The sequence below is a fragment of the Micropterus dolomieu genome, linkage group LG20, assembly GCF_021292245.1.
Source record: "Micropterus dolomieu isolate WLL.071019.BEF.003 ecotype Adirondacks linkage group LG20, ASM2129224v1, whole genome shotgun sequence".
Taxonomy (NCBI): domain Eukaryota; kingdom Metazoa; phylum Chordata; class Actinopteri; order Centrarchiformes; family Centrarchidae; genus Micropterus; species Micropterus dolomieu.
This window is the reverse complement of record NC_060169.1, coordinates 13306633-13332160: the sequence shown is the minus strand read 5'-3', so window position 1 is coordinate 13332160 and position 25528 is coordinate 13306633. Positions and strand designations below refer to the sequence as shown.

The following is a 25528-nucleotide window of genomic DNA, read 5'->3' as shown; positions in this document are numbered from 1 at the left end:
ATCCTCCAAGGAGTGCCAATAGTTAGTTTAGTGTTTGAGCATCTATAAGGTTTATAAAAAAAATGGTTACAGCATGTTTCCATAATGTTATCCATATTGCACAATTTAATGAAGACATAACAGTCAAAATACTCAATTGTAGAACCATTAAAAACTGTTCAAACGTCTCGTGTCAAATTTTTTGTAGAGGGCACATTATTTATGTACAAACACAGTCTCTCATTACATGATTTCTGACCAGGAAGAAATCACCTAAAATATTACTCTTCGTCGTTCGATTGGAAAAAACCTTTGCATTGTGAGAGGTCTTGTCAAAAAAAAAAAAACAAACAACAACAATTACTTCTTCTTCATTGCTTCTTTTTCATCTATTCTCCTATCACAATCCTAAGCAACATACATTTTAAAAAAGGGAACCAAAACACCACCACTGCCACTCCCCCTCTCCCTGAAAAACAGCTAGATGCACAGACAAAGCTTTGGAGTATAAGAAAATCTAAAGCTAATGACTATGCAGAGAAAAAGGCAAAGAAGCATGAAATCCATTTGTGTGCGTGTGAGGTAGATGTTAAGTTGGGGGCAGGGCAGGAACTTTAGTAGGCTAATTAGCTACTATTATCTATCGCGCCCAGTGGACTGTGCCACTAATCCTGCTGATTAAACACAGTGGGGTCTCCACAGCTCCACAGCTCACAGTAGCACCAGACTGATAAGGCCACGGAGCTCAGCGATGACATAAATGGCTCGGTCGGACTGGACTACATAGGACTGGCACTGTTCTGCTTTGCATTATACCACAGGACACCAATGTGATTGCCACAAAAAAATATGTTGATGTTCTGTCTTGATACAGCCAATGAATACAAACAAGTCAAAGTTTAATACAGTTTCCAAACATCCACTTGAGATTTCCTGAAGCTCTTTTCAAAAACACAACGCTCAAGCTAACATTTCCCTTTTCTTGTGCTTGTTGGTATTCAGGGGTGTTTACAACGATCAGTTATCACTCCAAAGTGAGGTCTAATAATGCCAGACAACTAAATTCAACTTATGAATGGTTCTTGATGCTGTTAAAGGTTTTCTTTCATCACTAATGTTTATAAATGCAGAAGTAGTAAAGCAGGCCTATATTTCCAACTATTAGTTTATAAAAGACGCAACATGTAAATCCACCCATAACTCAAAACAATTTATTATTAGGCACTTCAAGATCTCTTCATTTAACAGGTGTAGTTGCTTAATGTACAAGTATTTGATACACTGCTGATTTTGCAGGTTTTCCTACTTACAAAGCATGTAGAGGTCTGTATGATTTTTAAATAATGGAGAAAAGGAGGGCTTCTTAAAGAATTAACAGGTCTGTGAGAGCCGGAATTCTTACAGGTTGGTAGGTGATCAAATACTTATGTCATGCAATAAAATGCAAATTAATTATTTAAAAATCATACAATGTGATTTTCTGGATTTTTGTTTTAGATTCCATTCATACAGTATAATTCCATAATACAGTACAGAATACTCACAGTGAACATAGAACGGAAGTTGCTGAGATCAGTGAACAGCTCCTCCACCGAGGTCTTCTTGGGATCGACGGCAAAGTACTCCAGCACGTTCTGATACAGGGTCTCCATATTGCTGTGCATTGTCACCAGCTTGTCATACTGCTCCCGTGCAACCTTACTGAAGCTGTGAACATTGTGGTCAAGGTCAACAATTCAACCATAACACAGTAAGTGTTAATTTAATATTGCTGCAAGTTTACTACTCCCCCTTTTTCTGACAGTAGTACAGGAAAGTGAGAACAAAAACAGAAATAATTCACGTTTGTTGCCGTAAGGGTCTGAAGCTGGAAAACAGACTCAGTGGTAAGCTGTGATGTTGGCATTAGGAGCTCTGTTACTGTCAGTCGGTTACTGCAACAGTGTGTTCACTGTTATGGCCCCCTGCAGCCTACAGCATCTGTGACTCATGTCTGGCTGCTGGCAAAGTGTGTTGCTTTATTTGACATGCACAATATTAACTGTAAATTTAAACACAAATCAAGGAAAATATAAATAAATAATATCTTCTACTTTGAAAACGCTGAGCCCAAAATCCACAGCACTGCTACCTTGGGCGTTGCCACTGTAATTTTGAAGCCCATCCAATCAGGTTATAATTTACTGAAATGCTTACAAATTTTGGCTCACATTTCACAGACAATGTAAACACAGCAGATGATGGCTTATTTGCATTTAACTGTGCCAACTGTGTTTAACTAAATTAGTCTGCTTATCATTTTTAGGCTAGCTACCTAAAATGTGCCCTGTTGGTACATTAATGTGCATGGATGAGGACCAACATAATGGTTGTGTCAACATAAGCTACAGAGGTCTCAGTGTCAGAGCTAAGTGAGGAGGAAAGCAAGAGCAGTAACACATATCCTGCCTGCTACCGAGGCAAGTCACCACACTCACAATAATCACTCAATGTAGAAATCTAGCAAGCAAGAATTTGTTTGTTTCGAAAATCAATTCATATAGTAGGATGCACAAGAAAATAAAATATGGGTTAGAATCAGTTTGAAGCAATCTGCTTCGAGTCAAGAATTAATGAGAAAAAAGCAACTGATGGGTCCCTAAACAGCAGTCCTGTGAATGATTTCGACATCCTTATATCATGGCTGATAAGAAGCAACAGTGTCTGAGTGTCTGCGTGTCTGCGTGTCTGCGTGCGTGGTATCACGATTATGTGGGCAGCCTCTCTGGCACCCATTGTGTCCCTTCGTTATAGCTCAATTGACGGACCTATTTGACGTCTGGCCTCAGTTGAATCTGGGGACAGGGCTACCTACTCACAGCTGGGTAAATGCTGTTCAATAGGCACTGCTCCCAGATTGACTTGCCAGTAATATCTTTCCAAGCCAGGAGCTGGGGGGGAGAGGCATGAGGAAAGCATGAGCAGGTGACAGAAAGCAAGAGAGAAAGAGAAAAGAAGAAACAGCTGAGAGCCATGGTTGATTAGTATCACGGGGTGAAAAAAATCTCTCCTCCCCGGACTTCTTCCCAATTTTCAGAGAAAGCAGTGGCTCACTGCAGCTCATTCTCAAGAATTCATGTTCACTCTTGCTTTCTTACCGGTCCTTTACCCCCCCAACCCCATCCCATCATATTTCCTTCTCACATTCTTAATTTGCTCATTCTATTTCTGCTTCTCTCCTGTTCTAATCTGCCACCTTGTCTGGCGCAACGCTAGACCAATAACACAGTAAACTGCATACTCAAGCATGAAGTGAAAATGGAATTTTGAATGTCACCAACGTGACACTGCAGGTTTCTGTTTACGAGGAACTGGGTTCAGAATGAGAGTAGAAACAATGAAACATTTCAATTTGTTTTTGTTTCTTGTAATTTAGTTTTTTGGTGCAACAGAATCATTTAAATAAAACTGTAATATTAATGTATGATACTTAATAATTCAATGATACTACTTAAATTCGACATCATGATGCTAAGAGCTTGCGTTGCTTACGTGACCATTACTTAGGTTAACAATCAAAGCTGTAGTGGTTCTGCTGTCTTAGCCAACAAAAGCTGATTACAGAGTCCCAAAAGTCCCAAAACATTGAGCACAGTGTGGAGTGTGAGGTTCACATATGAATGGCCTTGGGATGAATGTTGAACATTTTGATAAAATATTTGTTGGTGACACAGTATATGTCAGCTAACTTTTGGTTACGAGTGAAAATTACAGCCTCGATACTCAGTGTTTAACTTGTATAACTTTACCTACATTACATTTTATTAGAGGCCTACAGTGAGATCAGAGTTTTTTAATCAGAGTTGCAAAGAGAAGACATTCTGTGCAAGGTACCTGGAACTGGAAAGCAAAGCAACGAAAGACAGAGCTGTCAAATCCATCCTCAGCGAACCTTTCTGTGTTGTACTCAAGTTCTCTGTGAACTACTACAGCACAAGCCATCAGTGCCCCAGCCCCAAGGCTATTGATCAAGGGTGTATTATTGAGCACACACTTACACACCTGTTCTGAGACATGCCTGTCAACCTGAACCACTAGAACTACCTCAGAGGACAGTGAATAATTAACACTGCTGCCAAGCAGATATGGACAGCTGTCAGCAGTGGACCTGGATATCCAAAGAGGGGCAGTAAACCAGTAAAGACAATTTGTGTATTTATGCGTGTGTAAATTAGTGCTTTTGTTAAATTATCTTGAACTGAGCAAGTGAATATGTTTAATTCAATTGCTTGTCTTCTGTTTCCAGGAACACACAACAATGACTGATGCTGTGAGAGGGAAAGAGGGTGACAGAAAGATGAAGGAGGCTTTGTCCCAATCCTCTCTCTCTAGCCCTCGGTGTGAAGAACCCTTCAAAAGGAGAGCTGACAGGGTTACTGGTACAAAAACTTGACTATGGAATGGGATGCCACTCACGACTTGTACACAGAGGAAAGAAAAGCAAGTGTATATAAAGGACCAGGCTTTAATATATGCTTTAACAGCATATTAAGTAATGAAACATTTCCATTTAGAGGGACAGGGGTATATAGTCACTTTTACAAAGCTATGTTTTCAATACAGCATTTCTTATGAAAATCAGAGAGGGGCGGAAGTCCAGGCTGAAAGTGATGGGAACTAATGGAACACAGCATTAGTATTTACATATGAAAAAGGTAAAGCAAATGTATTTAATTGAGTGTTTAATAATCCAGTGACTTGAGAGTTTCTTCCCTTTCCCACAACTTCAGTTACATATTACGCTAATCCAGTTCCAGTAATATTCTTCTTAACTTTTGTTCTGTTTAATTAATTACAGGAAACTCACTGAACAAGACCCCGGACTGGTGAGTGAATGCATGCGTGTGTAAAGGATATAGCCATTTTAGTGAAGAACATGTCGTTGGGGTCATCGGGGGAAGAGAAAGTCTCCAGGTCTCTCTCCAGCTGCAGCAGCTGCCTCTCCATCTGCCTGAGGCTCTTTTCCAGATTCTCTGCAGACACTGACACACACCCACATATATCAAGACACAAACACACATCCACATTTGCAAAAGCACACGCAAACACACCCACATGCCAAGGAAATGTGAAGAAAGAAGCAGAGAGGACAACTCAATTACAGGTACAATCAAATACATTATTATTTTGAGACTGAAGGAATCTGAGAAAAACAACACAAAACAGATAATAACAGGAAATTAGAGAGAAGCCTGCTCAGTTGCAAAGCATGCTCATTAAGGGTTCACGCTGCGGCAGAAACAGCATAGAAATAAACAATGAATGAGGAAAATAAACATCATGTGAAGGTTCATTCAATACATAGCTTTTAATTCTGTTTGCCTCGTATACGTTTGTGTGCCGTAAACCATTAAATGAATATAAGAATACAATGCCCTTATTGAGTACACACAATGTAGTGAAAGCAAATGCCTGCTATGTTTGCTCATATATTTAAACTGTATAAGTGGCTTTTCTGCGACACAGACAGAGCAACACATTCAAAACTGCAGTCTTAAAGTATGAAGGTGGCAGCTGAAGTAGGAATCTTTCCACGCCCCTTTATCCTTTGTCTTTAGTCTCATCAACAGGTGCGTGGATCATGCAGGTGCGGGAGCAGGGGAACACTGAGGCTAACTTTCTGTTAAGTTGGTCACGGCTGACACTTTAAGCTAGTCAGTGAATATAGCATATGGCTTAAATTACCCTGATTAGACCCTGCTTGACAAAAAGGCATAAGCTGCTTATTTTTAAGTAGTTTCAGATGTCCCTTGATCCTAATACATGCTTTACGGGAAGGGAAAAATGAGAGGGAGAACTTCAATGTGGCTAAGCTTCTCACTGAATTTATAGCATAAACCCCATTTACTGATGGGAACATACTGTCTTGGACATACCGTCATGGACGCACAACACTTGTTCAGTCAGACATCTTAACTAAAAAAGTCTGCAGTAGCTGAAGTTGTGCAATTTCTCTTTACATTTTAAGTTTAATGGAGTTTGAGTGTAGTCTTTTCACTGCAAGGTAAATGTGAGCATGTGAAGGTTCGTACAAAAAAAATACACATTCATCCGTTCAGCTAGTTGAGAGGGAAAGTCAGGTGGCATTTTGCTGTCACTCAGGCCAAACACACTGCTGTAACAAAGTGACATCTTGTGAAAAAATGAAATTATATAACATGCACTACAGTACATCTACTGCATCTGTGCTAGAGTTATAAATGTTCTTGGCCAATTTAGATTTTTTAAAAGCCTGACGTGACTATTCCGATTTTCTTTTGTTCTAAGAACTATAACTGACAGCACAACACGGACATTTTTGTTGCTTTTCTTTAATAGAACCAATATGTGAATATGTGAGACTGATCGGCCCTGGTATCCGGTCATTGCCGATCAAGCTTAAAACCGGCCAATTCCGGTCACCAACCGATTTATCAGTGCATCTCCAGTCTCTACCTGACAAATGATTATCACATCAGTTCCTTCTACTGATTGAATGTTTTACTTTGTCCCCCAAATCCTGTCTTTACCTTGTTAGCCATTTCTCCATTCCCCCTTCTTTTTTTCAGCTCTCCTTCCCTGTCTCTCATGGTAAGCACTAACACTAATAGTTAACAGCCAGGCGAAGGCACTGAAAATGCCACAGCACACCATTCCTTTAAAAATCTTGTCACAGAGTACATTGTGCCCAATGATGTCTCAATCAGAGCAGTATTCACAGAGCAACTGCCCTGCACTGACTGGCATTGATTTTTTTTGGGTAGGAAATCACCACGCCAATCTGGACAGTAAAAAGAAAAAGAAAAAAAGAAACAGAAAGCAGAGTTAACATTTCCATGCAGAAGAACTGTGGAAAAAAAAAATTTTTTTTCTAATTTTATTTCAGGAACAATGAAAGCAATTAGACACATCAATAGCATATTCTTAGGCAATGCAGCAGTGCACAACTATTTTTTTTAACACATCCTGACAGAATCATATCAAATGTGTGGGAAATGAAAGGCTTATGGTGAAGTCATTATAGACGTAGAATAACATAACAATCATACAATCTTAAAACACCTGAGTCAAACACTGTGCTTCACTAACTTACTTGGAAATGAGTATTTCCACTGTGTTTTTACCCTTTAAAGTCTCATATCTTTTACCTGTGACAATGAGTGTATTAATTGGCATGAAAGATTATTATTAAAGATTGCTACTATTGTGTTAACCAGTTCATCTGTAAGTTGTAAAATGGACAATTTAGTGTCTTAAATGGATTTAACAAAAAATACTAAATTATGAGTTGCTGACTCAAATCCCAAAAATTGGATCAGGAAAATCAGGAAATTGCTTAGTTTTCACAGAAGGTAACAAAGTTAATCTACAGAGATATTAGAATGAATGATGCCTTAGACTTAGATTTAGATATGCAAATTGACTGTGTTCATGACAAGGGTGCAGAGGGACTGTAATCTTTTTAAAGAGTCAAGCCTCTCTCTTTCTTGCCTCTCAGGTGCTTTTATTGTGCTATAGGTGAATGTTATAAATTAATTAAGTGTGTTCTCGTGTGACTATGTGTTAACTACTCTATGCTGTCATTATGCTCAGGTATTCTTATAAAAGAAATAATGTATCTCAGAAGATGTCCTGGTTAAAATAAGGTTATAAATAAAAAGTCTTGGGTGCGGCCAATAATAATAATACACTGCAGCCATGCATTAGGGTTTCTTTTTTTCAGTGACATAATATACAATATTTAAGGATAAGGAGGCTGAAACTAGATGCAAGACTGGTGGGTGCTGTGCTAAACTCACAGTCACACATCAGCAGCACTCCAAACACATTAAAATACTGTGGCCTCAGTTAACCATTGTTATAAGTAACATTATAGTAACATGTTGGCTGGAGTATTGAGAGATATTTTTGTGTTTTTTAGTGTCCCTACTTATCAACTAGCAAAAATGACAGGCAAGCATCAGAAGCTTCTATGCAGAAATGCTTTGGATTCTATCAACATGTATAAGAGTATAAATCTTTAAAATACTAAATAATCAATGATTTCTATATATTTGCAATATGATGCCCAATATGATTAGAATGATAGATGATTGAAAAATAATTTAGTAAACAATTGCACAACAAAAGGAGGGCAAGACAGAGCACAAAACAAGACAGACGTCTTCTGTTTTTTCCCAGTCGAAGCTGCAAGCTTTTGGCGAAGAGGCGTATGCCCAAGAGGAGACAAGCAGTTGAGAACATTTTTGAAAATCTGCCGGGAAATTATCAGGAGTGTGAGTATAGCAGCTGATTTGTTTTGTAAACGACACAGAAGTGTGTTTCAAAACTGATGATACTGATAAAAACACACATCTGTCATATAAAACTTAAGAATTGTGAAATAATTGCTCTTTAGTACAGCGACAAGCAGAGTGGGTGATAAAACATAAAAGGGTGTCCATCCATCCTCTTTGTTCTCTCTGGCCACCCTGCTCTTGCATTCTCCTTCTCTGTGTTAAAGCATGAGTGATTTTTATGAGCAGTGGGGCTTGAATGCATCTGTGGTCCAGAGGGGTTGCAGACAGATATAGGATGTTTAAGAAGAATAATAATTGGAATATTTGTAGAGGTCAAATACCCCATTGACATCCTTATTATTCTGCCAACCTGCTGTGAATGAGACTAAGTGGAGCACACCATGCATACTCACTCACAAACTGCCCCCGCTACACACATTGCTCCACTATAGATCATACTTTGATGTATGGAAATTAAGAGACACAGATCTGCCCTCAGAGGCCAAACCCTCACAGACGAGTGTGACTCGACTGGTGGTGCAAGAGGCTGGAAACCCGAGATTTATAATGCAAGAAATCCTGTTGCGCACACTCAACATGCTAAGCACCTACTACATAAAAAAAAGAGCATGAAGGTCACCGAATTGCTCTGCTTATTCTATCTACATTCAACCGGAGGCTGATCACTCACACTACCAAAACTACAAAAAAAGCTTGATCCGCATATTAGAGAACCATCTCAATAGAGTTGAATCTTCACATTACTCCTTAATGACTCCTCAGGGCCGCGAGCCTTGAAAAGAAACTGAACCAAAACAGCTTTTCCTTCTTTGCTGCAATAATAATAAATTGTATGCAGACATATCTATTTAGTATCACACGTAGCTTTCCAAGTAAGCAGCTTTTCTGCTGCTTACAGGCGATAACTGAAGATTTATAAGCTAAAGTAGCCTGGTCGAGCATATTAATATGTCTCGATGTTTGTGTGATTTTGACATGAAACTCAGCACCAACTAAGACCAACAAACCATCCTAATTGCCCAAACCTGACTGCTGTGATTTTGTGTGTTTGTGTGATGAGGGACAAAAGAAATAGGACAAACAGAGACAGACAGACAGAAAGGTAGACAGATAAATAGATACATGGATAGATACATAGAAAATAACAGAGAATCAGCACACACGGCCGGCTTCTCCATGTCAGGAGAAATAATGATTGTAGTGCTGAAAAGAAGAGGGGCAGAAATAAGATGACAGACACAAAGGAACCCTGAACTAAGCTGCAGTTTTGCTTCCATGAGAGACGGCATTGGCAATGGGGGAAACGAAGACTGTGTAACACACAGTCAAAAGACAGCTGCTTTTGCAACAGAGGCACAAATCATTACTGCTCCCTCTATCCAACCTTGTTTTCATGCTCAAGTAAGCTCTTTGGTTAGCGTCTATGAATGCAGTGCAGCCTTTTAGTGTGTCTTCACGCCTCCCGAATGGCAGTCAGACTTGATGAAAAGGAAACCACTCAAGAGCATGGTTTACAAAGATGAAACGGGATTTGTGTGTCTAAATACTAGATATGGAGAGAGGAGATACTTAGTGTACGCATCTTATAATGGTGTGAGAACACAGGGAAGGGCAGTAAAGTAGACGCTAGATCTATATATGCAAAGATACAGTCCGCTTGAGGTCCATGAAGTAAGGATGTGGACAAATTGTGAAGAGAGATCCAAGGATAGCGCTTTCTATTGATCTCACCCTTGTACTTGAGAGTTGGCCAAGGGCTTATAGACACGCAGCACAGTTGGGAAAAATGAAAAACTCAACAGGAGCATCATTATCCACCGATTATTAAAGCACCAACAAAGCATGGAGGGGTCCTTTTCAAGAAAGAGTCCAAACAATGAAATCACACATTTCATCCTCACTCTGTTTTCTCCGCCTCACCCTTCATCCTTCACTCCCTCCTGCTGGGAACAGAGCAGTGGCAAAAATCTTCTTTGGAGCGGCAAGAAACATGCTGTGACAATATGACTGCACACGCATACAGTTGCAAATACACACACACACACACACACACACAGGACACAGACTGCCGCTCACTACGTCCTCCTGACAGTTGCCTATGGCAATATGAACAAAGAACATGTCTCCTCTGAATTGCCCAGTCTGTCCCTGCTTGCATGTGACCTTTACCACACTCTAGATACACAGGCCAAGCTCAGAGCAGTGTATGGGCATTGGGCACTTGTGTGTATGCGTGTTTGTGTGCATGCCTGTGCATGAAATTATGAAAGGAAACAGTCAATTTGTCTTAAACCAACAAAGGGGGTTAAACTACTGTTCTTTATCTGAGCAACAGACAAGACCTACATAAGTATTCTCTTGAAAAATCTTTAAAAACTCTTGTTTTTCTAGTAAAATATAATATTGTCTTGGGCGATTATGTTAGCATGAAACAGCAGTGCAGATGAGCAGAGTGTAAGATAGATCAAATGCTAAACTAGTAAAATACAATGCATGTTTGCAGATCAACAAGCATCTAATCCCAGAGTTGTCCCTATAAAGTTACAAAAGCAGAAAGGTAAGAGTAAAGCTCAAAGTTAAACAGAGGAATACAGATGAAGAATGCTCCAGTTCTGTCTAGGTAAGAACATTGTGGAGGAAGGCCATTCTGTTTTTGCATTAAGCACTGCAAACCACATCCTTTAATGCCTGGACCTCTCAATACTGCCCAAATACACCCCAAACAAGCAGATATGACAAACATAATCTAATACATATTCTTTGTCATATGTGTTAATGGAATATAATTCAATATAATATAATGTTTTCAATGGCGTTGACTGAATCGTCTTTTCATTTCATCACCACTGTGTTCAGGTGCAGTGATCTTAAACCCAGTCTCTCTCCTAAGATTACTTTACAGTAGCTCAGGTAAAAGTCTTTGTTTTGTCTGGACACTGATGGATCTCAATAGTTAAACAATTGATTTGAAAAGCTAAAATGTAAAAATGTGATAAGGTTTATGATATAAGTAGTTTGTATGGCTCGCCTTACCAATATTTTAGCACTGCCATTGTCCACCATATCACCATTGTTTATGTTCGGCCATAATGTGTAATTCCACCAGCCAACAAGAGTCAAATCATTAAAATTTATAAAATATTTTTCAGCTTTCAGTTCAGTTAGTAGCATGCCCTCAGTTGCCTAAATGGCACGTTGTACAGAGCACAACATAAAAAGCTTTTCTCATTTAACTCAAAGCTAAAAAGGCTGGCCTTTTTGAGTCCCAGACACAGTTTGTCAGAGAGAGCAGCAAACTAGAGAGGAAAAAAGAAACACAGTGTCTCTTGTTTGAATGCATTTTGTTTGCTCAAAGAATAGTACAGCTATATTGTTACCAATTTAGGATTTGTTAGACCAGTTGGCAAAGCCTTGCTGGTAAACATCACCAGGGATGTTGATTTGACGGAGAGTATATGAAACTCCCTGTGCACTAGGAGAGCTAATGGGGTTAAGTTGGCAGTAACACCAGCAGGAAACAGAAATAACAGCAATGATCACACTATAATATCACCTTAAAGAGGGAGGTAGACGCAGTGTTAAAATCAATTAGCAACGAAGAAAATTTAAATGAGTGACCATGACATCAACAACAAAACGCCGTCAGTGTGGAGACAAGGGGATACATTTTTCGAACCAGAGTATATAGAAGAGCTTTTGCAGAAGGACACTGAAAGTTGTGTTGTAAGTCCTTAGCAGTAACAGAATATTCTGATCCAAACAGCTGATCTTTGGCAGCGTTATACAGTGCGCAACCAAGTTGCGCTTATGCATAGGAATACGGAAGTCCTACGATTGAGGAAATGACTGTCTGAGGGCAAGGTAAAGGGCTGAAAATATTCTAAATATTGTGTACACTTGAACTGATATTAATTTTGTCGGTGGGCCTAAAATACATTTTGCTGCTGATCCTGTCCACAGCAATACGTGGCTTAGTTTCTGGGCCGGTACAACTCCGCCTTTCCAAACTGGGGGACATCCTGACCGCCATCTACTGAGGGTAATACACGGACTATGCATAAGTAATTCATACAGCCCCACTTCAAAAAACCCTAACTATCCATTAAAGTCACTATAAATGACATGCAATACCTTGGTGCAGTTAAAACATGTCTTTTGTGTCCTTTTAGATTTAATCTGTTTTTATAAAACCTACGAAATATACCAAAACTGTCAGCATACCCTAACAGAGTTTTCATGTGTGTGGAGCCATAAGGGTAATACTGTATATTACCTCTGCTAGCTCGGTCCACATGCTCCAGGTCTTCAACAAACTTGATCACATCTGGGAATTCCTCCTCACACACTTGCGCCAGGAAGTGGAGTAATGTGGTCTGTTGGTCCGCTGACTTAGTGTCTTTTAGCTGTAGTAAAACACATATCCACAAACACAAAGTTAAACACAAAGACCTATGACAGTAAATATATACATTTTATTTCAGATCCTTTACTCTAAACACAATATTAACAAATATAGATTCTATAGACAATAAAACAGCAATAGCAATAACACTCTTCTGATTGGGCACAGGGTGATGGAACACAAGTGGCTACGTAAAATGTCACAGGCTCACCATAACCTTAAATATAGTTTTGTTGTACAGGAAATGCTTTTAATAAATAATTCTTGTGCATTTGTGCATTCATTTGTTGAATCCATCTTACTTCAAAGTCCACCTGAAATCACACTTAGTCATGTTTTTTAAATTTATTGTTAATTGTTTTTATTGTTAAAATTAAGATAAAAGTTATTTGGGGAAATATCAACAAAGCTGCCAGCAGCTGGCAGGCCACCAGGGTGCCGGGGTAACACCGTAAGGAGTGAGAGACAAAGTAAACAAACTTGTAGCTCATGAACACAGTGTGTTCTTAGTGGTATTGAAGAGTTAGGACCACATCAGCGTCTAGCCTGACAAAGTGACCTTTGCAGGTATGCTTACATGTGGTGTAATGTGCTGCAGCAGCTGAGAAGCTAATTAGCTAGCTAGACTGCAAACTACTGTTAGCCTTGTGCTATTGCCTGGTGAATGTTCATTTGGTCATTCATTCAACAAGCTCAGGTGCAGGACATGACATGTGTTCATGTTGGTAAATAGGCTGCAAAATTCAGCTACCGTAAGCCCTTTTCAGCAGCTTTATAAATATTGAGTGTTGACAGTGCAACAGATTCCATGTCTCATACTTATGCAGCAGAAACACGTAAATTCATGTGATGACCTCTTGTGTGCTCTCCCCCCATCCCACATGCAACAATTTTTCAATTTCTCTGATAAATTTCCATCATTGCTCTTTTGCAGTCTAATTCCAAGATGTCTCTCAGTATCCCCGCCAAACATCCCTCCTGTGGAGTGCGTTGCTGTGTATCTCTCTAGGTGATCTATTGGTAGACAGCAGTGTACTCAGCCCTGCTGGGTTTAATCATGTTTGTATTATCTCCTCTAATCAAACATTCTCAGCTCTCTTTTCATTTCTGTTTTCTCATTTTTTCAAAGGCTTCAAGTGCTCACACACAAAAGGTCCCTGTCTGAATTTAGATGGATGATAATCATAGTTGACAATGTAAACATTTTGCTTTTTCCAGTTGGGCTAGGCGCAATTTTCCTGTGCTGTGGAGTGTGCCATGGAATTAAGTTGTCAAACTCGGGGGCAGGCGCGAAGGTGATGACTTCCTCTGTGTATCCTGCCTCTGACGTCGACTCACACCTTAGTGTCACAACATGCAAGCACCAAGACATGGAAACAGACACGCTGGAAGACTAGTATTACAAAAATGCGCTAAACACAAAACATATTCCTTTACAGATGTTCACTAATTGATATTATATTATTGTCACGTTAATGAAACTAAACCATCATGTATTTATGTATGACTCCATGTTTGTGTGCACACATGCACTGGTGTTTATATGAACATTAAGCATCCAAGTCTAACGGGGCAGAGAGGTGGCAGTGATGAATGGCTGCAGTGGTTGTTACTGTGGAAACTACAGTGAGTGTGTGCCAACAGCTGTAATGTAACCACTGGAGGAGTCTCCTACTCCAGGATTATACTCTGTTCTCACCGTCACTATCATAGAGGGAAACGTACTGTTCTGTTTTCATGCCACATAAAATCCAAAGGTATAGGCCTTTGCTATGTCTCTGCCCCACGAAGCGTGGGAAGTCCTGCAGGGTGTGTAAACTTTCAAAGGAACACTAGCCATAGCCTCAGTTATCTATTCTGAGCAGGAGAATAACAATAAAGTGCTCCCTGTGTTTGGGTGCTTTGAAAGATGCCAGCAGATAAGAGAAAGAACTGTCTTGTGGGGCCGATAGCGTTCAATCAAATGAAATAGTTTCAAACAAAATGTCTAATCACAGCAGCCACTTTAGATCAGTTCACTGATAGAGCTCTCAGCCAAGGTGACAAAATAAAAACAGACATGTATATGCATAGAGGCTAACAGGCAGCCACACAATTAGACATGCACAGGTATGTAAACAGACACACACACAGATACAATTTAACATTTCACATGTTTGTGCACACAAAATGAAGAAGGCTGAATCTGTCTTCAGGACATCAAATGCGTTTGTGATGACTAACTGTGAAACATAAAGTGTGTTTTGTTTCTAAAATCAAAGTCTAAACATTATTGATTGTTTTGGACTAGGGCTTGTACTTATGATACAAAATGGCAATAAAATGTCCATATCGCAAATGAGCATTTTAACACATGAGGACTTTGATTACACGTAGACTCCAGTAATGAGAAAATAATCTGGCAGGCCTCTTTCGAGCTAAGATCTAAAAGTTAATTTATATCAAACTTATATATACTGTGGTCCTTGTAGTATTATAAATATTATTAATATTATTACTGCTACTACAGCCTACTTGCTCTACTATACTGCAAACAGCTATGTAAAATCTATAAAGCGTATATGCAATGAGCTTTTTCCCTTGAACATTGTTTCACTTTTATCAGGGTTCCTACTCATTTTCCATTTCAAAATTCCATACTTTTCCAGACTCAAATAAATTGTTAACATGTATGCTATGTTCTGACTACGTATGCTATTATGTTGCCAAATATTTGTCAGAAGATTGTAGCTAGGTACTGTAGCTCATACATCAATAACACCAAACCACTGTGGCCCTTCAGTCCACTCTCCTATGCAGAAAGTTGGACGTTCCACTATCAAACATCTCCGCCCAAAAAGGAAGCAAACTAACGTGTGCTACCTATACTTGTATTATTTCCCCTGACTGCACTTGCTGCCTGCTATTAGAAAACAAAATAGGGACAATAGTCATGAAACACAACTTGTTTTCAATACTTACCCAGACCTGGAAATGAATAAAATCTAATTTCATACATTTCCATATTGCGTAGGAACCCTGTCATGTTGAACCACTGCCACTGGAGGGATAAAGGACTTGACTGTGTATGCAAAGAGGCGGTGGTGAGGTCGGCATTTCAACCCTCACCTTACACAGCGAACTGAGGTCGAAGCCATATGACTGGGCGTTTCGAGAGCCTGCGTTCATGTAATTCCCCAGCAGTAGCACCAGCTCCAGCAGGCGGCCAAAGGAGCGGCTCTTCCTGACCTCATCACAGGCAGCATTTACAGCCAGGATATCTGGACGCAGGTTGTTTACGTGCTCTTCAAACTGCAGCCGGAAGAGGATATGGCTGAGACGAGGACGCAGCCGCTTCACACTGCTCATCTGGGAGAGGAGAACAGAAATGGATGAAACAAGGAAGCACGAACAAGAAACAAATAATACGAAAAGGAGAATTACAGAAAAGAGGATAAAGCAGGAGGGGAGAAAACAAAAGAGTAAGGAAAATGATATCAAGAGAGAACAAAGTCAGAGAACATAGTCAAACTTAAAATAACTACAATCGCAGTTTTAGCACACTCTCACATTCGGCCGATCTAATTTAAAAGACATTTATGCAACCGGCATGCTGGAAAGTGTTGCTAGGCAGTAGTAATAGATGCTGGCATTGATTTGATTTGGGACCCAGGTCTGGTAAGTTAATTGTGGAGTTAGTGTCCATATAGGGCAGGCAGCGGAGGGGGTGGAATATACAATAGGCTGCCTTGGATTACCACTCTCACACAATTAGAGAAAATTGGAAAATATTGCATTGGGCCCAGGGCTTGGCCACAACAGTGATTGTGAATGTGTGTGTATGTGGGGTGGTGGGGAGGGGCGCAGGTTCCAATTGTCTGTTTCACACAACAGCTGGCTGTGCGGTTTGATGTCCTCCATCAAGGGTTTAATTATAGCTACTGTAATGTTATCAAATGACTATTTCAGTCTGTGAGTGAGTGAGCAAGTGTGTGTGTGTGTGTGTGTGTGTGTGTGTGTGTGTGTCTGTGTGTGTGGTTGCCGACGAAAAGAAGGAGAGAGGAAACAGGGCAGGAGAAGAATATGACAAAAAGCTCAAGAACCAAACATAATGCTGCAATGGAGCTCAGAGATGGGATGAATTATGTGATAAGGTAATTGGGAGAAAATAATCAGAAGGAGAAGAAATAGAGAAAACCCACCACAGGGTTTACAGGGTGAATGTGTACAGCAAAAGTGAGCTGCTGAGGGCAGTACAAACAATATGAGTGGACGGAATCTAACATAACAAAATGGACTCCAAAGCAGAGGTTATGGAACATGTAGTTTGTGTATTGAAGAGTTATAATCCCGTGAGGTGGTGGGATGGTGACAGGGAAAAGACAATTCTGTTGACATACTGTAGATTTATCGCTATCAAGAGTGCGAACACTGAATAAAAAATTGTGCACCATATAGTGTAAAAAAACAACAAATTAATGTAAGTAAATATTTTGGCAACTTGTAATAAACGTTGAGTACTGTCAAGATCAATTTAAATCATAGATGAAAGACTTTAATTCAAAGAAGTGCCAGTCAAAAGTACTGTGACTACAGTTGAGCCAGCAGGATGCTGGCAATAACAGCTTCTGTAATGTCTGCTGACTAGTGAAAAACATTATGGAAATCAATACTCTGAAGATAGAGAGCTTTTTTTGTCTTTTGACTTCTTGTCACTAAGGATGTACTCACACGAGGCAATCCGTACGGTGCCCGAGTACGTTTAACTCCCAAAGTCCGTTTTGTTTGACCAGTGTGATACACTTAACCGCACGGTTAGGTTGGACTCCGGCACGGTACGCATCTAGTGTAATCGCTAACTGTCCCCGAGCACAGAACCCCGACACAAACTCCACTGTGCCGTGACAAAGAATGAAAATTGATATTGACTTCCAGCTATGTACAGTGTGTTTACCTCGAAAACTCAGCTATGATCTAAAATTAACATAGCTCTCCCTATCAGCTAGGCTCCTTAAACGCTTGCTAATAACCTTTTTTAAGGTAGGTCTCCGACATTGACAGTTGTGTTGGACAGATTTGTGTAAGATACATTTAACTTGTAGCTGCCGACAAACAAAAAAAAAGAAAAAAAAAAAAAAAAAACATGACTACATTACTCTTGTGTCCTAGGCACTGTTAGGATTTTTACAATGCAATCAGATCTATCCCTTTGAATATACACAACTACTACACACTCCTACACACAAGGCAGAGTTCAAATCAAGTGTGAGAGTGGCGGACGTGGAAAAAAGAAAAGATAAAATGCATGTGTTTGCACAATGGTAAATTAAAAATTCCCTTTGAACCTGAGCTTTTCTGATAGGTGAAAGCACACAGGCCTCCTTGGGCCCACGCAGGCACAGCAGCGAAACAACGTTATATAAGCAGGCACTTCTTTGTTCTATGTCTCCCTGATGAACTATACACAACAGCTGAGCATGCTCTATTTTTTATCTTTTAGCCCCCCACCCCATTAACCACTCAGTCACTGCGTTTCCATTCAGTGAGAAGATTCTCTTTTATATGTGTCTACAAAACAGGTGGGTGCATGGGGCAAAAGAAGAAGAATATTGTTATGTTTTGTCAGTAACTCTGTCGCTAGGCAGAAACAACAAAATACACAAAAAGTGCTACACCCCTCATACATAATTCTGAATAAACCTTCTTTTGAAAAGTCTTTAAGAAAGCGATGCTGACATAATTAGGCAGCAGTGCTGCTCTTTAATGTGCATAAATTAGTGCAGCAGTCCACAGGTGTCCTGTCTTTCCTCTTAAGGCTTAAAAAGATAGAATTTTAAAAAGCTAGGGATTAGAATATTCATATGAAAGTGCTCTGTGTGTGTGTGTGTGTGTGTGTTCATAGGAAAGAGAAAGAAATGGTGAGAGATTTGATGTAAATACAAGACGAGTTTAGATTAGTATGACATTAAAGTAGTAATAAACCAGTTTTATATAACTGTTTCTATAATTATGTTCGTACGTTCGGTTAACCAGTTTTTTCATCACACTCTCTTATGACACATAACAGAGCATAAGGTTGTCAATCAACAGAAATAAAATAACATAAGGAAAAATTATTTTTGTGATGCATGTGTACATGTTGAGCTATAACCACCTGGTGGGGAGTTTTATAGTGTTGTGTGTGTGTTAAGTGAGTGTGTGTTTTTGTGTGTACTCACCACAACCCCAAACTGCTCAGGCTCTGACAAATTCGCATACTCATTTTTATACTTTGCCAAGGCGTTCAGCTGCTCCTGCTCAGGTAGGTGTTTCACAAGGTTCTACAAAGAAGAGCGAGGAAGATGGAGTGAGAAGCAGCAAGGAGGAAAGCAGAGCAGAGAAAAGCAGCCGGTGTGCATTTATTTAAAAATATCCTTGTGATGGTGATGTTGTAATGCCTGACACTTTATTTCATTAATTGTAATCGGTACATTATAAAACCCTCATTTTCATGTTCAGATTTATTTGTCAATTACAAAATACAATGACCCAAAGTGTCCAAAAATGAAGGCATTCACTCTGGGAGGAATGGCTAAATCTGGGTTTTAACAGCCATGAGGTTGTCCACAGTGCACAGTCCATGCCTGAACAGCAATGTGGTGTTCTTTGTATTTAATGTAAAACGAGCCCTAGGACTACCACCCTTTGCACTGTGCTTGTAAAGAACTCTAACCTACTGCTACTACTACTTTTCTATTTGCTGTGTGTTTAGGTTACGCCTAAGCCCTGTTGGTGAGTTTCAGTAAAAATTAAGTTTTGTGACTGCAATAAAATGTATTTTATTATCAAACAGAAACTATATCCTTGGGGCTATATTATTTATATATATATATATATATATATATATACACATATATACACACACACACACACACACACACACACACACACATATACATACACACACACACACACACACACACCTATATAAACCCGGCTGCTTTTATACACCTATATAGACAATTGAAAGTAAAATGGTGTGATTGTTTTTTTTTTTTTAAACCAAAAGGAATAAATGTTAAATTATTTAAGCCATGTTGATTAAATTGCCTTCTCATCTGAATTTAACAGCCATCTAAACAAATACTGCTACTACGTGGTAAATATGTTGGTCTGATGCATTTAAATTGGGTTGAATGTCTGTCCCTGATGCCTGGAGTCATGACAAATATTGCCACTTCCATTACTTGAGTTTTTATTGATGCAGTATAATGGAATTTGTCTTAATGACTAATGAATTATTTGCGTGTCGTAATTAACAATTATAGATCAAATTACTTCTTTAAAATGTACATCCGTAGCTAAGGTTTGTTTTTGCTTATTTGTTTCAACTCCGCTTACCCATGCAAAAAGCGACCGATCACAGTTAAATAATTTAAACCCTTACTTGCATTGATCAACTTCTGAGGCAAAAACTCTAAGCCATTCACTTACATCTATAAACTGATTTAAATTGGCTTGACGAATGTACATTGCATGCTTATAGTATACTTATTGATTGATTGCCTTTAATTTCAGCCATTTAGACTACTATAGCTCTGTAGGTATTGACAAGAAGTAGAATATTGGTGTACATTTTCACATTCTAGCTTTCCAGCACTGGGTACCTGTCTCCTTCAGAAGTGATTTTAAAGTTTCATCGCTTGTTTCCCCCTTCCTACACTGTTGACCTTCTGTCCTTCAACTCCAGTTAGTAGCCTAAGGTCTGCCAACCAGTTATTGCTGACTGTAGCCAGTGAAAAGCTGTTAACAGCATTCGCTGCCAGGGCTCAAACCCTTCATGACAGCCTTCCGTTTGAAATCAAGAAAGCAATGTCAGTGTCCTCTTTAAAAGTTATTTTAAATCATCATTCATTCATCAATCAATCATTTTTACTTTCACTTGCTTTTTATTCTTATTAGTTGATGTTATCGCATTTTGTTAATTAAATATTTCATCTTCTAAACTATAGCATGTATTTCATGTGCTCTAGTGAGCATGTAAAGAAATGGCAAAGAAGGATTCTGGTAACTGAGACACAGATTTGTTGTTCCAAGGAAACATAAAAGGGACCAAAAGTTGTTATCCTTAAGATTTGGTTGGCATTAGATGTGTTCTCATGTTGTATGCTGGCACTCTCATCGGCCGGGCTCAATAAACCATGCTATGTTTAGTCTTCATCAGTCTCCGAAACGTCTTCATCACACCTATACCTGGCTCACAATTTCTCTCTTAAACACTTAGTAATGTCCATTACATTCTAAAACATTTTGAACTTTAAAATATACACTGCATCTGTCATAAAACTCCAGTAATGGTCAGGGTCTACCCTGAGACCAACAAAAACAAGAAGCAGAAACTTCTTCAGAGCTTGACAGTCAACAAGGACAGACAAACACACAGGGAAAGACAAACAGAGAAACTGACAGACATAGACCCTATTTATAGTACACCTGGCATTGTGATCTGTATCTGAGACATCTGAAAGGCAGACAGATACTGTACTTGCTTCTAGTGTGTGTTTTACAGCTAGCATTATACTGAAATGTTGAGCACATAGAAGTCATGGCCACAACTCTATGTTGTAAAGCAGTAACAAAAAAGAAAAGCAGAAAAATATAATTACAAAAATAGTTCTTAACATCCACATAGCACTTATTTATTTATTCACAGCTTGCCTGTGCTTACCAACTGCTTCAACACCTGTTGTACTGTAGGCTTTACAGATGCCCAATACTTCAGCCTCAGGCTACATGCCCTTTCAAGCTAGACAACGAATCAAAGAGATAGACAAGTGTTGGAGCATGAACCTGACCAACTATGCAGGAGAAGGGCAGTATTCTAGCCCCAAGGTAAAAAGTTGCACATTGTAAGTTGAGCTAGTTTCCAATATTTTTTTCTATCGCAGGGTTAGTTAGGTGCACATCTAAGTTAGAGTTAGACAGTCAGTCTAAGGAAGTCATCTACTAATGTCAGATGAGTAACTTTCATAATGTTTTAACTTTACCAAAAACTTTCCCCACCTGGATCATAGGTTCAGTGAGTTGCTCCTCATCCACCTCCACTATCATCTGACGAATTTCCTGATAAGGCATACGGAAGGAACCCAGGAAGATGGCTAAACAGAAACAAATAAAAGATGCAACAAATGATGCGGTAAATATAAAAATTATTCACTAATGACCAGTAATGTTGCAATTTCAGACACCATACAAATCAATAATAGGAAAAAGAGAAAAGAAAAAACTAAATAAAAAAGTAAGCGAAATAAAAAACAACAACTCAAGGACACATGAAGGACATTAATTAGGAAACAACCATATAGTAAAATTAAAGATACATCAGTTCATAAATCAGCCAGACATAAACATAAATGTTTTAAAAATGACACTGGTTTAGCAAGCATGAGATCCTCAAGCAAGTGGTACCACTAGGGACTGAATGGCAAATTCCAGCCAGTGGAACAATCAAGAAAAAACCCAGTTAAAAGATGTGTAAAATTGAGAAAAATCTAATTGACATGATATAAAGTAAAACCAGGAATAACTCCAAAACATGTGCTTCTTTTCCAATCTCATTGTCAGACTTTACAGTGCATCACTGTCCAAAACCACTCCCTACATAGAAGGACAAAAGAAAATTATTTTATATTTAACAGCACTGATTCCAAAAACTTTGCTCCAAAAAATAAGACCAAACAGACCAAAAAAATGCATTGTTACTAACAACACTTGTCTTCAAGCACAATTTGGGGTGCCGGCATTCAAAGAGTTTGAGATTAAAACAGCTGCATATGAAATAAAACACAAGTTCCAAAAAATGCATATATCCAGTGGCGGTCTGACTGACTAACTAGTCTTTATTTTCTTGTTAAAACACATTTAAAACATGTGATGTGAGTGAGCAGTGTACCTTTTTTGCTCATTAGAACTCATTACATGTAATAAATTTCCACAGTATTTTAATAGTGACACTATCAATCAAGCAACAGAACTAAAACCCCACATACTCGTTCTCAACCTCAATCAAAGCTTTTCATCTCTTTACCTCCTATGGTGGAAAACATAAACGGCCTATTCTCCTTTTTTTCTCTCCTCGTTCCTGCTCTATAATTTCCGCTGCATGATTTATCACTGTTAACGGGCTGATTAGTCTCATTTTCTTTTAATACATGAAACAAAGGTCACAGCTCCCCTTGATATAAGCCAATGAGGTGCTAAGATCTGGGAGTGCTTAAGAGATCAGCAGGATCCTCATTAATGGTGGGTGCTTTTAAAACGGTCATTTTAAGACCAAGCACACGCGCGTGAATGCCTGCCTATGTGTATGTGTTTCAGAGAGAGACAGAGAGAGACAGAGAGAGACAGAGAGAGAGAGAGAGAGAGACAGACAGACAGACAGACAGACAGACAGAGAGAGAGAGAGAGACAGACAGACAGACAGACAGACAGAGAGAGAGAGAGAGACAGACAGACAGACAGAGACAGAGAGAGAGACAGAGAGAGAGACAGAGAGAGAGAGAGAGAGATAGATAGCCTGAAGCAAGGTTTCAACCAAGCCAATCCTAGCTTACATCGGGCAAAAGGCAGGGTACACCCTACACAGGTCGCCAGTCCATCGCAGGGCACTACTGTTTGTGATTGTGTTTTTTAAATCATGTACTTATACCACATATTTGTCAGTTGTGTCTAAACAGAGGGCACGAGAGACGTCATCACACAAGGCGATCCATTTAACTTACTGTTGCAGAAGAAGCACCGACCCAGTTATCCAGAAACACATAAAAAGCTTTATGTTATAAATTCATGAGGTCATTATAAAGATAATCATAAGAGCAGAATCGCTTGTTGACCACGCTGAGAAATGTGCTTCCGATGTGAAGAGCCAGGCTACTGCTCACACAAGACTTGATACTTTGCAGCGTTTCCGTCTCCTGTGTGTCCCCAATGTAACGGCCTCCTCACCGCTCCACACACGTCTGATGTTTTCATCTGCCACCACTGTTGTCTCTTCAGTGGAACCGAGGCTTCATGTACATCACAAATGTATTACCTAAGTCTATTTACATTGCACATTGCATTTTGCTTTTTTAACAATACGGCAACTTTTCCACCTTAGTCAACTGTAAAAACTCCAGATTGTGCTTTTAACAGGCGGCTCGCTTCGTACCTGTTGTAAAATGTAGATTTTAAAAGCTCATTATAACAGTTTTGTATTTCTCTGTAACACCAAAAATATATATTTAAATAATTAATATTATTCACCTGAGATGATTCATTGACTAAAGGCTTGAACTAATGACTATTAGTCGACTAGGAAAATCTTTGCTCAGAGGAGGCCCAAGTATAAATCCACTCCTTGGAAGGAGTGGGCTGAAAGGAAACACATACTTACATAGATTCTGTGCAATCTTAGGATCGAGCACCTTGAGCTCTTTAATTCTCTTCTTTATGGATTTCTTATCCTCCAGATCTTCCTCTTCTTTTTTGGCTGATGAAGACAGAAACACTGAATTATTATCAACACCCAAAAGAAAAACTTACAAAAATGCATGCACTTGCCATATTGCTGACACATGTATGATACACACAGGTTTAGATGCAGGGAGATTTTGAGATTTACGTATCTTTTTTTAACTGTCCAGGTAAAACATAAGGAAGTGAAGACTTTTAAAGACTAAACACAATCACAAACACGATTCCTGTTTCTTTTTGTCTAACAGCAATGCCATGCTATTAAGAGAAGCATGGCCAAATGGATTGGCTGTTCCATAAACACACTATTGCACATAAAGTTATCAGGTGACATGAAGGTAAATGTTATTTTGGGTCACACAAAGCCAGGTAGGTGGGATTGTCGTAATGTTATTGGTGGATTAGCAAGGCATCATAAGATCTGAATGACAAACAACAAAACAAAGAACCAATAAGACACACACAGATATACACACCCCTCTTGAGCCACACTCACAAAGAGGAGTTCATGGTTGGCTTTAATTATTTAAGACACCAGATTAAGAGAACAAAATGTGCATCCCAGGAGTATGCTGGGTAATTGTCTGGTGCTGTAATTATGGTGTGTGTGGTAAGAGGAAAGGAGAGGAGAAAAGAGGGGTTAATCCACGGGAAAGGTATTTCTAATGTTCCACATGGGCTTGGTCTTCTTTCAGGGATCGTCTATCTAATTAAAAAGTGAAGAGGTATGCTGGGAGTTCCCGCAGAAAACACTGTTAGCATGTCCACAGACATGGACACCTACAGTACAGCCCACCACACACACACAGAAACACACAAACACGGCCACACAGTGAGCTATACTCGGACTTACGTGGCTCCTCTGTTGGTATATTTTCCTCACAGTCTTTCATTGTGTGAGAGAGGGGGAAACGCAGACAAGGACAGACAAGGAGAACAAAGGTATACCATGGAAAATTGAGAGGAGAGAGAATGATGGCATAATTACCTGAGCATGTATCAACTAATAAAACAAAAATTAACTTGTCATAGTCCACAATTATAAATGTATATGACATGCAGACATTCATCTTGCATTTTTAATTGTGGTCAAGATTAGATTATTCGATTAATTATTTTTCCTTATAAATATCAATGTCATGAACAATGGGTTAAGTAATACAATAATAATAATATATCTTGGGTTTTGGACAATTCGCTGGACAAAAAAGGTAATTTGAATGTCACCTTGGACATTTATTAGACCAAATGATTAAAGTATTTATCTAGAAAATAACTGTCAGATTAATCCATAATTACTTTGTTGTTGTTGTTGCAGCAGCCCAAATGTTTCCAAGGATGTCAGACTGAATTTTGG

At 39.1% G+C, this 25528-nt stretch overlaps 1 protein-coding gene across 1 annotated transcript in view; it reads right to left on the bottom strand.

Moving 5' to 3' along the window:
• The window catches only part of LOC123959293 (protein diaphanous homolog 3-like), a 119952-nt gene that overhangs the window by 92368 nt on the left and 2056 nt on the right, over nt 1–25528 (bottom strand). The window contains exons 3-10 of the mRNA XM_046033245.1: nt 24092–24187; nt 21721–21815; nt 21386–21463; nt 18897–18998; nt 15808–16047; nt 12571–12700; nt 4876–5000; nt 1524–1688 (exon numbers count right to left, since the gene is read on the bottom strand). Coding sequence (XP_045889201.1) covers nt 1524–1688; nt 4876–5000; nt 12571–12700; nt 15808–16047; nt 18897–18998; nt 21386–21463; nt 21721–21815; nt 24092–24187 — 1031 coding nt within the window. The remainder of the gene's footprint in view (nt 1–1523; nt 1689–4875; nt 5001–12570; nt 12701–15807; nt 16048–18896; nt 18999–21385; nt 21464–21720; nt 21816–24091; nt 24188–25528) is intronic.